This window comes from Petromyzon marinus, chromosome 14 (genome assembly GCF_048934315.1).
Source record: "Petromyzon marinus isolate PM22_M1 ecotype Great Lakes invasive population chromosome 14, UKy_Petmar_22M1.pri1.0, whole genome shotgun sequence".
Classification (NCBI taxonomy): Eukaryota; Metazoa; Chordata; class Hyperoartia; order Petromyzontiformes; family Petromyzontidae; genus Petromyzon; species Petromyzon marinus.
The window spans coordinates 4,289,750-4,307,276 of NC_133680.1; the positions used below are offsets into that span (position 1 = coordinate 4,289,750).

Consider the following 17,527-nt stretch of genomic DNA (forward strand, 5'->3'; position numbering starts at 1 on the left):
GGAATCCGTCGCCGATTGCATAACAATACATTTTCTGTGAAACATCTCCTTGCACTTCTGCAGTTTTTGCTTGCTGTGGTTATCCCACCTGATGCGATCGAAACATCGTGATCTATTATTATTTTTATACCTACGTGACTTTACCGAAAGAACCAAAGAGTATGAGTCTCCTTGCATTCAGATTGATTTGGATCAGAAATTAAAGGCTAACTAGATTTGAAGTTTTCGTGACTGCAGGGATCCATACTACCAACGTGACTTTACCGAAAGAACCAAAGAGTATTAAAGGCAATGTTCACCAAAAGGGATTTATTCAACTAACCCCTGGTTCTTGCCGAGGCTCATCTTCAACATTGTCGAGGGGGAAATGAAATAACTGTCTGTGTCTGTGCCAGTCTCTCACACCCATCTTCTTGGTTCAAGACAGCTGTGCATTGACAATGCTGCTGCTGTCTGACCGAAACGTTCATAATCTTACTCTTTACCTCACTACTTCCCCATTTGCTTTATTAAATTTTTATTTTTACAAGTTATCTCTCGAACATCATCGCAGTGTTTTTTTTTACAACACACACTTGAGATGTGTGACGTATCAAATGACAATCAATGACCAGGGGTATTACCAAATGTCTACGTTAAAGTGTATTAAATTCAGTATTTGCAAACATTTAATCTGAAATGCATGTTGCTTTTTATGATCGAATTCGGGTTTTTAAATGCCCCACAAAACATATTACAGGTACTACTCTACCTGACCATTGTACATATATATTTTTAAAATGTATGCACAAGTCAAAACTACGTGGTGGAATATAATTGCATGGAGAATATTTTACTAGTAAACAAATTGTACTGCAAAACAATTCACCACACGGCAAGTGAAGACGATGGGATACACTGTCATTAATAAAACTGTCATTAGTAAATCTGGAATTTTGGGCCAGTGGTGGTGCAAAATTCCACGTTTATTGGACAGTGGGCAGCACGTTACTATGACACTCACTGGAACCTTGTCAGACATTCAGCACCCACATGACACCACAGTCGATCTAAACATTTGATTCGTTTTAACCTCGTAGTAGAAATTGAGCGGCTGGCGGGGGTTCTAACGAATGCAAGGCTATGCTTATACAGTGAGGCAAAAAAGTATATAATCCCCTGCTGATTTTGTACGTTTGCCCACTGACAAAGAAATTATCATATTCTTAGCTCTTTCGGTAAAGTCACGTTGAAGGGAAACAATACAATAATAATATATATAAAACAATACAAAATTCTCACGACGTTTCGACCATAACACAAACGGTCGTCATCAGGTGTTATGGTCGAAACGTGAGAAATTTTTTTATTGTTTTATATATATTTTATTATTTTATTGTTTCCCTTCAACGTGACTTTACCGAAAGAGCTAAGAATATGAATTACTGCAGTCACGAAAGCTTTAATTCAAAATAAATGATCAGTCTATAATTTTAATGGTAGGTTTATTTGAACAGTGAGAGACAGAATAACAACAAAATCCAGAAAAACGCATGTCAAAAATGTTATAAATTGATTTGCATTTTAATGAGGGAAATAAGTATTTGACCCCTCTGCAAAACATGACTTAGTACTTGGTGGCAAAACCCTTGTTGGCAATCACAGAGGTTAGACGTTTCTTGTAGTTGGCCACCAGGTTTGCACACATCTCAGGAGGGATTTTGTCCCACTCCTCTTTGCAGATCTTCTCCAAGTCATTAAGGTTTCGAGGCTGACGTTTGGCAACTCGAACCTTCAGCTCCCTCCACAGATTTTCTATGGGATTAAGGTCTGGAGACTGGCTAGGCCACTCCAGGACCTTAATGTGCTTCTTCTTGAGCCACTCCTTTGTTGCCTTGGCCGTGTGTTTTGGGTCATTGTCATGCTGGAATACCCATCCACGACCTATTTTCAATGCCCTGGCTGAGGGAAGGAGGTTCTCACCCAAGATTTGACGGTACATGGCCCCGTCCATCGTCCCTTTGATGCGGTGAAGTTGTCCTGTCCCCTTAACAGAAAAACACCCTCAAAGCATAATGTTTCCACCTCCATGTTTGACGGTGGGGATGGTGTTCTTGGGGTCATAGGCAGCATTCCTCCTCCTCCAAACACGGCGAGTTAAGTTGATGCCAAAGAGCTCCATTTTGGTCTCATCTGACCACAACACTTTCACCCAGTTGTCCTCTGAATCATTCAGATGTTAATGGGCAAACTGCAGAGGGGCATGTATATGTGCTTTCTTGAGCAGGGGGACCTTGCGGGCGCTGCAGGATTTTAGTCCTTCACGGCGTAGTGTGTTACCAATTGTTTTCTTGGTGACTATGGTCCCAGCTGCCTTGAGATCATTGACAAGATCCTCCCGTGTAGTTCTGGGCTGATTCCTCACCGTTCTCATGATCATTGCAACTCCACGAGGTGAGATCTTGCATGGAGCCCCAGGCCGAGGGAGATTGACAGTTCTTTTGTGTTTCTTCCATTTGCGAATAATGGCACCAACTGTTGTCACCTTCTCACCAAGCTGCTTAGCAATGGTCTTGTAGCCCATTCCAGCCTTGTGTAGGTCTACAATCTTGTCCCTGACATCCTTGGAGAGCTCTTTGGTCTTGGCCATGATGGAGAGTTTGGAATCTGATTGATTGATTGCTTCTGTGGACAGGTGTCTTTTATATAGGTAACAAGCTGAGATTAGGAGCACTCCCTTTAAGAGTGTGCTCCTAATCTCAGCTCGTTACCTGTATAAAAGACACCTGGGAGCCAGAATTATTTCTGATTGAGAGGGGGTCAAATACTTATTTCCCCCATTAAAATGCAAATCAATTTATAACATTTTTGACATGCGTGTTTCTGTATTTTGTTGTTGTTATTCTGTCTCTCACTGTTCAAATAAACCTACCATTAAAATTATAGACCGATAATTTCTTTGTCAGTGGGCAAACGTACAAAATCAGCAGGGGATCAAATACTTTTTTCCCACACTGTACGCGATTTTATTTTACCCGGGCAATGGACGAGTTTGTGATATGTGTGTGTGTAAGACGTTGTGTGTAAATTCAGTCACGAAACATTCTTAAGCCTTCGCTCGTGGCCTGTGACCTCCAAACCCGTTTGGTGGATCGCACAAAATGTCGCGAAACTCCCTGGCTCGCCACAAGTCGTCAGTACAGCTAAAACAACGCCTTTATCCGTCTGTGCGGGACACATTGTCGTTGTCTCAGATTTCCTCCCACGTGTACAAACACTCATTAATTGGCCGGGGAACGGCTTTATACTTGTAGGGCCGCAGAGCTCGCGGGTTTGGGAATTTGGCACCCGCTGACTTTTCCACGCTCGTCCGTGGCCCCTTCTCTCAGCCTCCTCCTCCTCCTACTCTCTCAATCTCTGTTCGAGAGCGTTACAAGTGGACATCATTTGTTAAGCATCGTCGTCGTCGGTCAGAATTTGATTACCTGCATTATATGCGGCACGTGTACATCTTAAATGTATCCATGTGTAAACGTGACAATCGTGCCGGGTGATTGGAGGGTACAGTATAGTAACGATACCGCTTTTTTTTCTTCCCTGGAATAAAAACCAACAACGTAACCAGAAATAAACCCCCCCCCTAACCCACCACCATGTTAGTATCAACCCAAACGCAACGTTCGAAATATTTATACAGCTGCCGGCACTCCACGCAGGCACCTTGGGCTGTGCTGGCAGCGCCACGGTCACCTAAGAGGAGGCGAAGTAGTTGGGGGGTGGTTGGGGGGTAAGGGGGGGGGTGGTTGGGGGGTGGGGTCCTGAGCCTCCCGCCCACAGGCAGCAGCAGCAGCGAGCGCCGCTCTCCGCCGCCGCCGTCGTCACCATCACCACCACCGCCCGCATGTCGACCGCGGCGAGAAAGCGCTCCCGTGAGTAGCCACCCACCACCACGGGCAGGGTAGCTTCGCCAGCCAACGTTCCGGCGACGTCTCCACCACCAAGCAGCCAGCCACCGCCCCCCTCCCGCCCCAACACACCGTGCCACCCCACCGCTCTCCCCGAGTCTTGACGGTGTGGGGGGGGACGCGGCCTGGTCGCGTAGGCTCCGACCTCGTTTCCTTGATGCTCTAACATGGCGGACTCCCGTGTGTGTGTGTGTCTCTTTTTTTCTTTCCCCCCTCCCTCCCCACACACACCGTCTCGGCTTCTCGTCGGGCACCGCTCGTTCACGCCGAATTTTTCGTGTTGCCGACGAACGCCCTCGATGTCGTTTGCGCGTGTTAGTTGTGGGGGGGGTTGGGTTTGGTTGTGTGACACCTTATCACAGGTTGTACACTCCCCCCACTACCGACCACTGCACGACCACCGGCGGCCGTTCGTTCCCCTTCCATCACAATAGCTCGCTCGATCGCTTCGTGCTCTCGCCGCGAGTTTAAGATAGTTCGTGGTTGGTTGGTGGTGGTGGTGGGGTGTGCGGGGCAGCAGGCACGGGGACGTGAAGGGAGAAAAAGGAGGCGTTTTGGGGTTGAGATTGTATCGGTAACGTGGGTGAGTTTTTCTGAATGCGTCGTTTCGGTTGTGATCGGGGTGTGCGTGCATGTCCGGGAGGGCCTCGGTTGAGTCTGCTGCGAGGAAGTCGGTCCTGCGTTGCTATGTTTGGTCAATTCGTGTTTAATTATTGTTCACCGTAATCGAATAACTTTTTTTTTCCTCTTCGCGTGAAGTGAAATCTTAGTATCCGTAGAAAGGCCGCCGACACACAGGGCACCCGGGGATGGCACTCAGATGTTCGTACAGACGGGTACATTAACCCATTTGACGTATTGCAATGCCCTGATCAGCTTGCAACTCTGGGGAGTTATGAATATTGCGTGATCCATAAACTATTGCCACCAAAATGCATTAGTTTACTCGTGTTTGCTGTGGTGTTACGAGTGTAGGTCATATAATGCGTTGTCATAAACGCATCAAACTTTCTTTATTCAAGTAATTTTCGACTGGCGATGACTGCCTCTTTTACAATTGAACGTCCTCAGTCTCACTTTTAGCACTGTCATTGAATTTCGTCCGATTGTCTTGTCATTCTTTTCCTATCCGCTTTGAAATGAATGTCACTGAAAAAAGGCTCCCCTATTTAAACAGCGCCTTGAAGATAAGTTATGTAGTTGCTATATAAATCCAAGTTGTATTCAGATTAACATTACACTGCTCGTTTTTTGTGGCTTTACAGGAAAGAGCAGGTAATGTGGAAGGGACGTATGTGTAAATGACCCTTTCAAGCAAAGAAAGGTCATTGCTTGAAACATTAATCAACTGTGTATATATTTTTATAGTATTAAACGCTGCTTAATGATTGTGATGGTATGGTTTGTATATCTACAATACTTCAAATGTAGACAATTGTATTTTAAAGTCGAAAGTTCCTGCTTCATTAAACTTGTACTATAAGTATGCGGACGGAAATGTAAATTTCTTTGTTGAGACCAGGAAAGTACCCTGGAAAGTAATTAGGCAATTGTTATGTTTATTGGCCAGTGTGTCATGTTCACTTGCGTGAGCCTCTTGTGTGTGTGTTCCCGCTGTGCTATTTGTTTTTTTGCTCGCAGCTCGGAACCGACCTGGGAGCGACAGTGTCGCCGTCGTTGCCGCCGCTGCCATGAAGCGGGGAAACCCTGATCGGGGAGGGTCCCCGTTGAAGGGCAGCAAGAGGCCCCGAGGCTTCAGCGACGACCGTGAGGGCAGAGGAGGGGCAGGGACGGGTGGGGGCCCCGGCCACAGGGGGTCATCCGGCGGTGGTGGCGGGGGCCCTGGGCTGCTGGAACGCGGCCGCAGGTCGAGTGCCGAGCGCGGAGGAGACAAGGGCCCCCGCCGCGACGACAGAGATTATGCTTCCTCCGCCCTCGCTGGGGTTCGCACAAAAAGAGGTGATGGTGGCGGTGGTGGTGGTAACACAGGTGGTGGTGGTGGTGGGGGTAGCAGTGGCCGGCCCTCGGCTCCCACTGCAGAGTACAAAACGCTGCTTATCAGCAACTTGGGTTCTCAGCTGTCAGACGAGGAGATCGAGGATGGCCTCTTCCGCGAGTTCAAGAAGTTTGGTGATGTGAGCGTCAAGATCACGTTAACACCGGCCGAGGGCAGGGTCGCCTACGTGAACTTCCGGCGTGCGGACGACGCCCGGGACGCCCGGCATGCCAAGGGCCGCCTGGTGCTCTATGATCGCCTGCTCAAGATCGAGGCCGTGTACCTTCACCACCAGCCACAGCAGCAGCCGCAGCCACACCACCATCACCACCACCACCGGCGGCGCAGCCCGTCACCTCCGCCCACCGACTACGGGCCCTATGGGGCGCCGGGTGCGTATCCTTACAGCATGCCGCCCCCGCCGCCGCCGCCGCCACCACCGCCCAGGGGTCTGTCCCCCAGCCCGGGGGCACGTGGCATGCGTGAGCAGAGACCCCGGCGTGCCAGCCTAGGGAGGGAGGAGCCACTGGCACGTGACAGGGGAGGAGGTGATTGGGGAGGGGAGTACGGGACGTACGAGAGCAGGATGAGGGGGGGCGGTGGTGTGTACCCGCCAAATAGCGGACGTGGCGCACTGCGGGACGATGACGACCTGCACATACTGCCTGAGGATGACCAGAGGGCGACTCGCACGCTGTTCATTGGCAACCTGGACACGGAGGTCACCGGCGCGGATTTGAAACGAATTTTTGAGCGCTTTGGCGTGGTGGAGGAGGTGGACATAAAGCGCAACATAAGGGGCCACTCGTACGGGTTCGTCAAGTTCCAAAACCTGGATATGGCGCACAGGGCCAAGGTGGCTATGTCGCACAAAGTGATTGGCAGGAGTCAAGTAAAAATCGGTTATGGTAAGGCTACGTGCACCACTCGCTTGTGGGTGGGCGGATTGGGCCCCTGGATCCACGTGGGGGCCCTGGCCAGGGAGTTTGACCGTTTTGGCACCATTCGTTCGATAGACTACAGGAAGGGCGACAACTTTGCTTACATTCAGTACGAAAGTCTCGACGCTGCCATGGCCGCCTGGGCACAGATGCGTGGGTTTCACATGCCGGGCTCTGATCGCCGGCTGCGCCTAGATTTCGCCGACATGGAAGGGCAGATTCGCTACCCCGACCCGCAGATACACCCTTACCAGCCGCCCATTGACGCCATGCCGGACGGCTACACGAGCCACTTTGATAACAGGGGCCGAGACCGAACTAGTCCTTTGATGGCAGGCCCGCACTATAGAGGAGGAGACCGTGGCTGGAACCACCAGGATGGAAATTGGGGGAGCCCCAACAAGGCCGGAGGGGGCAGAGGAGGAGGAGGGGCCACCTTCGATGTTTATCCTCAAGCCGATCGCGGCCGACACAGAGATAGCTGGCCGCCGAATGAACGGATGCGTGATTTCGGTGGCGTTCCTGGCTGGGAGGACAGGCGCCGCCGCAGGACACCACCACCCATACCGCCCGATGGCTACGGCCACCGCGACCGCTCTCCATTTGAAGAAAGGGGCCGCGGCAGGCGCCGCTACGGCTCGTTGGATCGCGGCAGGGATGGCGGTGGGCCCAGTAGTGATTCTGAACGTGTGGCAGGCCCTGATGGTGTCCGCGGGCCTGTTGAAGACAAGCAGCGAGAACCAAACGGATGTGAAAGCGGCAGGAATGCTTCCCAAAATGTTGAGCGCTCCCGCAGAACTAGTGATAGTGAGCACGAGGGCAGGAATAGAGTGGATAATTCCTTAAGAACAGAGAGTGGGAAAACCCCTCAGGTGTTGTCTGAATATGCTCAGATTCTGAACCTTGCTTGGCAGGGTGTACTCGTCCTTAAAAACAGCTCGTTCCCAACGAGCATGTACCTTGTCGATGGCGACTTGATCCTCGCGCGAGGCCTGCTGCAAGACTGCTCGTCTGGAGCACCGGCGACGCAGTTAAAGATCACGCAACGCTTGCGTCTGGATCAGCCGAAACTTGATGAGGTGACTCGACGCGTTAAACAGGCAGGGCCTGACGGCCACTGCGTCCTCCTCGCTTTGCCCTCCCGTCCAAACTCGAGCGAGGAGGCGAACAAATCGGGCGACCCGAGGCCGCTGCGCAACCTGGTGTCGTACTTGAAGCATAAGCAGGCGGCGGGAGTCATCAGCCTACCCATTGGTGGAGGCGGAAGCAAGGAGAAGGAGTCTGTTGGCGTGCTACACACTTTCCCGCCGTGCGAATTCTCCCAGCAGTACCTTCAAGAGCCCGCCAGGACGTTGGCCAAAACGGACGAGGACCATCTCATAGTCGTCATCGTTCGGGGAACCGCTTAAAGCAACAGAAATAGAAAAACAGAAAAAAAGGCCAACGTCGAAATCTTATTTTTCCACATCATGACAATTTGTTATGCATTCAAATCAGTTGTCTAAAGAAAATACTCCCACAAAAAATATTAAACAGAAAAAATGCCTGTCTGCATATCAGTGGAAATTGATTATTGTTTCTGAATGTCTAATTTTTGGCTACAAGGCATTTTTTTAAAAACTCTGCAAACATTCAGTTCCGATAAAACAAAAGTTGTTAAAGCTTGTATGTTGTAAGTGTCAAAAGGTGTGCTTCTATTTAGTCGTATTTGTTCGCTGATATACAGAATTCTAAAAATATGATGGGCAACTCTGAAGCATTCTTGGTTGCATGTATTCTGTTAAATATTGTCCACAATTGTAAAATGGTAGTTAAAAAGGTATGGTGTACAAACATTGTGCAGTTGTTAATGTTATCCATTTTGGGCACTGAATAACTTTAAAGAGGAAATTGTGTTAATGTTAATATTGGCACACCTACGCTACATTAATCCAGATAGGGTCATGAAATTCCTTAACATTTTGCTAATTATTTCTAAATGATAACTCATTTAGTTTTATGTATACAAATAATATTGTGGGTAGATACTGTTCTATAGTGCCTCCCGTGAAAGTTCAAGAGTGGATTTGCTTACCTTTACGAATTTGAAGCCAAGTTCATTGCCATTTGCAAGAATTTTGTTTGCTGAAATTTTTAATCGTCACAAGCAACCATCGACGCCACAAAGTTCTGCTCTGTTCCATCAAAATGCTTCAGTTTGTTTCTGCAACACCCTACGCAAGCGAAAGTAATGCCTGTTTGTAGTCCTGCCCTCCTGCTCTTCTGCTTGCCACGACACCAAAAAGCATAGATACCTATGGCTCAAAGAAGTGAAACTTGCCTTCATGAAGAAAGAAAAGCGCATGTGAAATTCAAGTGAAATAAAGTTATATTTCATTCCTTCCCCAAGTGTTCTGACATGCCACCTGCAGTTCTTCAAAAGTGAAATGTGTTCTCCCAGAAAGCCTGCACCACTCCGTATTGCTGTGATTATTGATGAACTGTTCTACTGCCAACAACCCGTGCTTGCCACAAGCAGCAAAGCTGCATCTTGATGCAACGAGGATGACCTCACCCAAACCCAATCAGCGGTGTCGCAGAGAGCAAGGTGCATCCACGCGACTCGCGCCCCCAGCAGCAGATCGTGCCAGCGTCGCCTTGAGATGCCGCCGTTGGATGCCGGCAGTGTCGGAGACGTCCGGAGTGGGTGACCGGCAGTCGACGTATCCAGCAGCACAGGTGGGGTTTGTCGGCATTGTGCTTGCAGCTGTTGTACTTGCGCAGAGTGTAGTGTACAGCAAAACCGGGCCACTGCTACGTTGCACCCCCACCTTGAAATTTTACTTAAAAGGGGTTTTTCTCATTTTTAAGTTGGCACTTAGTGCATTTGTGACTGATAAATCTCAGGTTGCTATCAATGCATTTACCATCACAAACCTTGCATACTTTTCAAGGAAACAATTTAACCTAACACCCACTCCATTGGCTTGGTCGACTCTCTCCGGGCTAATTTAAATTTAATGCATGACTTTTCAGAATCTTTCATTGCAGAGAAATCTAGATGCTGGAAACTTGGAAGTGTGGGCCAGCTTAACTCGGGGGCTACAATGCCACACAGCCTGGTAGTTGATTCGGCATCAATGCCAGAATGAGCAAAGATGCAGTGCCCCTCTTTTTCTGAGAGCTGTTGTGGTAGTTGCCAGCGATTTGAAACGAGGTGCCCCGGTGAGTTGCCTGATGGATGCTGCTCGCATAAGAGTTGTCGCGGAGGATTACGATGCGTTGAATAATGGGTGCATAAAGTTTGTTTTTTGGGGACAGGCCCACACACGTTCCAGTAATGGTGCTTAAAAGCATCAGGTGACATGAAAAGTGTTGTACGAGTTATGTCGGTTACTGTGATAAACACTTATAACATCAAGAACATTGCAAAATAAAGTTTACTGAAATTAAATCTTGAGCGTGCACCGCGTCTGATTCGATATTTCCTCACGTGTTGCCTTTCATTGTAGGGCTGTCGCCGACGCTCACCCCGAGGCATCTCCCCTGCAAGCGGCGGCAAGGGTTGTCTGCTTCCACCGCAGCTTGCCAGCACCAGCAGTTCCTCCGCCGGCGAGCACCGACTCGACGGCCGACCAGCTGATCCCAACGCACAGCTTCTCCGAGGCCCCTCCTGCTGCTTTGCGCAAGAATTTCCTGCACCTCCGCTGCATGTGATACCACTTTGTTAGTCCAGTGTGAAGAGACCAAGCACGCGTGCAGCGACAGATTTAGAGTTTTGCTTGTTCCGCGTTGGAGTGATCTGCAGCGATTTTTGAATACAGCCTTCTACCAGGCTCCTCCACTCTATATGGCTGTGCGGAAAGTTTGTAAGCCTTGTCCAGTCAGCTGTGCACAGAAGTTGGTAGTAGAATCAAGTTCATCAAGAGGTACAGCTTATTTTTTTTCTTACGCTTTTGGCGTCTAATTCATAATAATTGTTTGCATGCGCAATATAAATATTGGTCACTACAGCTTAAATTCTGCTTTATTCAGTTGCATTTTTCAAAATGTATTTTTCAATCACAGTTTATTGCACCTGCTGGGAAATACTAGCTAAAGGTGGAATGAAACGTACACATTTAAAAAAAAGTTATTTTGTTAATAAAAAAACACTGCAGTTGCGTTAGCCTGTTGAAAACCGCATTCACCATAAACTGCACGGAGGGACGAAGGGAAATTTTGCGAAATTTGCATTCTGTTTGCTCAACTCCAAAGACTTCACGTTGATGTAAATCGAAACGACTTCTCGACCATTTGATGGCACTTGTGTGGTGAGGGTTCAGCAACAAGATTTGTTTGTGGGGGCGGGGCAAAAAAAACCCATCCCTTTGTTCCAGCTTCCATCTCAGGTGAAACATTCCTGGAGCCAAGGTTCACGTGTGGCAAAAAAAAATGTGAAAAATCCAGCACGTGGATGTAGAGAAGTGTTTCATCGTTGATGGAGAGGAGATTTAAAGACGGGCACGGCCGCTTTGCAGGTTTAATGTTTGGCCAGTTTGCCCTCCCCGTGTCCTTTTGCCCCAAACAACAAAAAGCTGATGTGCGGTCACACTCCTCGCCTGGGATGTCGCTCGTGAGCGCTGGCCGCTGTTGAAAACAATAACAAAAAAAACTTAACGATGCGAAATTGGGCCCCCTCGGGCCTCCTTTTAGACTGAGAACAACCAGGAAATACTGCCGTGCCCACCAAGATTTTCAACGCGTTCATTGAACTAATTCTCGTGAAGCCAAGGGTCAGGTTTTGACAGGATGATTTTATTCACAAATTTGCTGTGATGTCAACAGCAAAGCAGAAGGGCAGGTGTCTTGGTAAAAAAAGTAGTTTTTGATTTGTAGTGATGTTTTTTGGTACCTATGTCTTCATATTTACATAAATTTCTTTTTTTAATTGTACTTGATATAGATGAAAGACTTATAAACATTTTAGTGATCACATCTAAGAACATGAACGGTTGTGGGTTTTCTTTAGCCCTTTTTTGGCAAGTTTTCCACTTGTACAAAGTAAGCAACACCTTAATCTTTTCTCAAGTTCGAAGAACGAAACTCAAAGGTTCTGTGGAATGACCTCTCGTCCCATCTACAAAAACCGATGGAATTTGTGCAACATTTCGAAGACAATGATTTTGCAGCCGTAAACGGAGCGTTTATGATTTTTTAAAAACTATTTCCTCTTCAAAGTTGCAAAGTGTTGATGCTTCTGACAATAGTTGATACCGGACGTTGAAACAGATATGGAACCGTTTATGGCTTGAGGCTGTAGTTATTAAAGCCTGATGTTGTCTAGTGGTTTTGATGCATTTGTACTGCTTGATTTTAGCCCCAGTGTTTAGAATCCTCTGTAATAATGTGTGGTTTTCTTTGTTGCTGTACAGTTAAATGCAACTATCAGATGAATATTAACTCACAGATTGAAAAGATTTCATCTTAGTATACAAACCGAAATAAAGATCATGCAGGCAGGAATTCTGGAGTGATGAATGGTTGAATTATTGTACGCATGTAATGGCTTCAGTGTCACGAGTCACTTAGCACTCACATTGTCACTTCTTTTATGTGGCATTTGAGAAAAGTCTGCAGTTGTGTTTTAATGTAAGCCATTCTGCAACATCCGTGATAGCTGAGTAGAGTCCGCTTGTTCCACTAGAATATACGCGTCGTTTTGGGCAGGCATCAATGATGACCGCCTGATGAGTTGCACCTTAATGCATTCGCAATTTGGCAAAGCCCCGATCTTCCATTTATGGAGGAAATATCCACCTTCCATGTGTGGACACTGACTTGTTCCTGTCAACTTTTGCACAGTTAATTTCAAACTGAGGGTGGAACAATACATTGATGGAACTGATTAATATTGATTATGCTTACGATTCATGCATTCATTGTATTGTGTAAAAATCGGTGTGGTTTTATGTTTTAAATACTGGGTTCATGTCACCCATGCAGCCATTCGAGGCGTGAGCACTGCAGTGAATGCAAATATTGCATGGAATCGCCACCCACAGTTTTGATTTGTATCAAATTGCCCGCGTGGTTAATTTCTGCACCGCTAACATTGAATAAATACACAAATCTTAAGTTGTACATTGTTCGTACACCTTTTCACATGCGGGCAAGGCAACATTAAAATATTGGGCTTTCTAAAAAAAAAGATATTCTACAGACAATACAGGATATAAACCTTTCACTCCCCATGACTACCTGGTAGAATTCCCTCAAGTGCATCCCACTGACATTTGTCACATCGTGTGTTTCGCCTGAAGCAAAATTGACTAGTAAATTAAATTTTAGATTCATTAATGGAGCTATACCTGCCCTTTCACACCCTGGCCTCAACAGCATCGTTCGACATGATCCATCCACTGCTGGATGAAATCCCCAAACCGTCGCGAGAAACTACCAAACAAGATTTAATACAATTACATCACACGACAAATGTAGACTTGGTACCATGATGTATATGTTTTTAAAGAGATTCGCAAAGCGATTGGTAATGTAGGTATCCTTCCAAGCTACACTTTAATACCATGAACCCTGAATTATTGTATTTACACAAGCCATTAAGTTGAACGTTCAAGTAATATATCGTTAACGGTTAACTTTTTTTCATATTCCTGTGCGTTGCTGGGGGGGGGGGGTCACGGGTTGCACGTGTTGACACCCGTGTGAGTGGGGATGTGCCTTGCATGAAGTCCACTCGATGATGGGCGCCCAGTGGCTGTCACATCCCAGGTGAAGCCAGATTATCAGCATTCGGTCCTCCTGGCCCCAACGTGGGTTTGCTGTCAGTAGTCGTTGGAACACGTGGACGGACCAATTGCTGCCCCACTGAGTCTGCAGTGGTTGGCGGCGGTCAGCATAGTCGCGTTGGTGGGCTGAAGGGAGGCAGAGTCTCCCCCTTCTCGTTGTTCAGCCGCCCCCTCCAAAGAAAAAAACCTAAATATTACATCTTATATCCCAGTCCAAAGTATTGGTTTAATATTTGAACGACGGTGATATGTTTTGTTTTCGCAATTGGGCGCCACCGCCGCCGTTCCTCGTTATAATTGGCAGCAGCAGGAGAGAGAAAGGGGGGTGTAGAATGCACGATAAAGCAAAGTGGATCGTATCGTTCATCACTCCCCACTTAAATGGCATTCACATTTGTTAAGCTTGTTTAACATTGACTGTGTTGTGCCGATTCCACCCCCCTCTCTCCCCACCACCTCGAGTTTCTGTGTACCCCCTCCCATTTACACAACAATGTATCTCTCTCTACAAAGGGGGTTTCAACTTCCTTAAACTGAACCTCCCCGCGTTTTGTTAATGTGTTTCGTGAACAAACAAAAACCAACAACAACGTTCAGCTTTCGGGAACTCGAGCATTCTTTCACAGCCTCTTTTTCCAGGGACTTCCCCGGCGCCTTCAGGAAAAAAAACCGAACGCCACGAAACCCGCGGGGCTCGCTTCACACGTACCACGGACCTGAATGCCGATCCACTGCTGGATGACACCCTCCCCGCACACGCCGTGCGGGTCGTTTGCGCGGTTATCTGACCACGCTTCACAATGCTACCCAATGCGGGTTGGTAGACGTTGTTTCAGCATCGTACAACAGTGGATTGCGTTGAACTTTTTTTTGTTCTGCTAGTTTAACACGTAGGCTTTCGCGACCAATGTTAGACTTAATAAAGGTTGTTTTTTTTTGGGGAGGGTTTACATTACATAAATGTGTCGTTAAACCCCGCCACCACCTGACACAGCCAGTAAGGTTTGTCGGCTAAACAAAACGTGCTTTAGCTGACAAACACCCGGTGTGTGTGTGTGTGTTTGTTGGAGCAGTAAAACCCACGACAATTTACATTTCGAGTATGTTTCGCTGGCGATTACACCAACAACAACCAGCAGCTTCGTCGGGCGACAGCCAGATTTGTGAAGAAAGTCTTCCCGTCACCCATCGTCGTCTTTGTGCTCACGGCGTGGAACCATCGCGACAGCCCAGCATCTGTTTCGTACGAGGCGGTGGACACAAATGCAAGAAGCTAACCAAGGGGCAAACCTGCTCAGCTTCTGACTATCGGGCAGGATTGGGGCTACTTTCCGGATGGATGATTTGGTCATCATTAAGCCGATGAGATAAAAAGAATAGTCTTTACCCTTTTTCTGCCAATAAAAAAGAAGGCGTTCGGATGTCCACACACCTTTTGCAAAGGATCAAGTCTGCATTAGCCACACATGTGGCACAACATGCAAACACACATGGATTGTCTTTGAAACCGATTGGCCTGCACCAGAGACAGCCTTCTTGAGAAAGGGTTAAAGCCTATCTTGATTTGAAGCTTTCGTGACTGCAGGAATCCATCCATACTCTGGTTCTTTCGGTAAAGTCACGTGGGTATAAAATAAATCACGACGTTTCGGGCGCAACACAAGCGTCCATCATCAGGTGGGAAAGCATGGTCTGCTGCTGAGGCAGACTTTTAAAAAGCCTACTTTTGTTATTTTTTTCCCCCATCATTTTGATATCGGCAAAATTAATGTCCCATAGATAGCAAATAGTCCTGCTGGTCGCGCTGAGCCGTGCATATATACACACAGCAGTGTGGCTGCTATGATGGGTGGCACTTTTACATCTCACGCACCGGGGCTGTATCGCACACTGTGAGGTGCCTGAAGACTGTCAATCTATGAATTGCCAGGATTTGAGGTTCATGTTGAAGAATGGACCGCACTCTTTCAGAATCAGAATATGTATTTATACTGGAGGGATCCGATGAGCGATACAGCTCTTTCATTTGTACGATCTTGTTTGTATTGCCTGCTCTGCACGCCGTCTCGTTCACGTGTTATCCTAAAGCGATGCAACATTTTTGCGTGCCATTTGCTGTAACCGTAATTGGGTCTCGCACTCGACACTGTGCATGTCTTGAGTGTAAGAGTGTATAAACTCATTCATTGGTTGAAAACATCTTTATTGATAGAGGACCGGAGAGCTTGAGTAATTGTCGTTCGCGCCGGCTCACCACCGCGTGGCCACTTGCCGCCTTTCAGCTTCGTCTGTGGTTCCTCGGCGATTGCAATATTCCATTTGCATAAATAATTAACATATATATAACTAAATGTCACTTCAACCGATCCATTGTTGTAGGTTGGCTGGGTAGCAGTAATAATCTGTGGCATAGAATAACAATGCACGGCCCTTTGTCAACTGACTGCGAGACGAAGGCCTTGCGAACGCCGTGACGGTGAAACAGATTTTTCGAGACCAGACATTTCCGGCGTGGTCAGCGCGACGGGCGTGGGGACAGGGGATGTTTGAGGTTAGGAAGCAGTGGGGGGGGGGGTGGCACGTGCCCCCCCCCCCCAATGATCCGATCGAAATCCCTAATTTCGATCGGATCATTAGGAGTTTATTAGTAATAAATTGGCATTTTGCGACCCCAACTGCCACTGTGTAGCATATCATTATGTACCAGGGACTCCATGAGATGATAGGACAATAGTCTGAGTGCATAATTGGCAATAAGTAACGGCAAAGCGGTTATAAGTGACTCAGAATTGTGCGCAGTTGCGTCTACAGCACACGACTTCCCTGAAGGCATCAACACCTTCAGCGAGCGCGATGCCGATCACACAACGCGGTTCGAATTCGACACCTCGATCGATGGCTGCGCCATCGCCGCACACGCTTCGAATAAAAAGCAAGGGATAAGTCCTTACTTACTAACAAGTCCTTACTTACTAACAACTCCTTACTTACTAACAACTCTTATCATTTTTCATTGCTGGAGGGGTTGCCCCCCCCCCCTTCCTGAAAATCCTGGCTCCGCCATTGCTGGGAAGGATCCTGTTTCACATTTCACTTGCCAAAGATTTGTTGGTTCATAATAAAGGTTGTTGGGTTAGATAGCGTTATTTACAAATGTGTCGTAACCCTCCACCACCCGACACGGCCAAACAGTAGAAAATGTGTCACGTTTACAAAGGACAAATAGTTCACTACTTTAGCCCACCGGTGTGTTGAAGAGTGAATCAACATCATTTACAATTTGAGTACGACGTTTTTGTTTGTTGTGGCCAGGAATCGGAACTCGGATTTCCGAGCTGTAAACCCATTACAGCAACTCTGGCCATTAGTGTTGTACGATGCGGTTCAGTGTGAAAATTATATACTTTATTATAAGTATGATTTAAAACACAAAGCATGTTGCGTTGATGGAGGTGCACAAACGCAAATTACTGTATATAATAGTTAACGTTTCGGGCAATGGCCCTTCATACGAGAAACAGCATCACCCAAAATGTCGCTTGCTATCTACTGTTCAATTGAAGGTAGTGTCACGAATGAATACTAAAAGCCATATCATTAGTTTTATCCGTTGAGAAAACCCAGATTAAGGAGATGGTTTATCTTCAACGAGGCTTAAGGGTCGTGTACATGGAAATGACGCCAAGTTTTGCGAGGGGTCGTGGGAATCCCATTGGAAATGGACACAACTGAGAAAACCCAACTGAGAAGAATCGAAGTGACATTCCAAGGAGGTTCAGTGAAATCTTGGAGATCAAAAACATGTTTTAGCTCCGAGGCCTTACCTTGAAAGGGGCATCTCCGCCACCACTTCGTTTTTCAGATCGTGGCCGAGAGACA

The 17,527-nt window shown here is 47.3% G+C and overlaps 1 protein-coding gene across 1 annotated transcript; it reads left to right on the forward strand.

The window, feature by feature from the left end:
• The first annotated feature begins 3,782 nt into the window (after positions 1-3,782).
• LOC116942410 (RNA-binding protein 15-like) lies at positions 3,783-12,365 on the forward strand. The gene is made up of 3 exons (XM_032954309.2): positions 3,783-3,908; positions 5,586-9,599; positions 10,373-12,365. Exons 1-2 carry the CDS (start codon positions 3,881-3,883, stop codon positions 8,288-8,290), a joined length of 2,733 nt encoding a protein of 910 aa, XP_032810200.1. The 5' UTR covers positions 3,783-3,880; the 3' UTR covers positions 8,291-9,599; positions 10,373-12,365.
• Positions 12,366-17,527: the final 5,162 nt, after the last annotated feature.

Bases quoted from the DNA above. Each gene is read 5' to 3' on its own strand.
- LOC116942410 (XM_032954309.2), top strand. From the start codon at position 3,881: ATGTCGACCGCGGCGAGAAAGCGCTCCC. The intron at 3,909-5,585 runs GTGAGTAGCCAC...TTTTGCTCGCAG, and splicing joins CGCGGCGAGAAAGCGCTCCC to CTCGGAACCGACCTGGGAGC.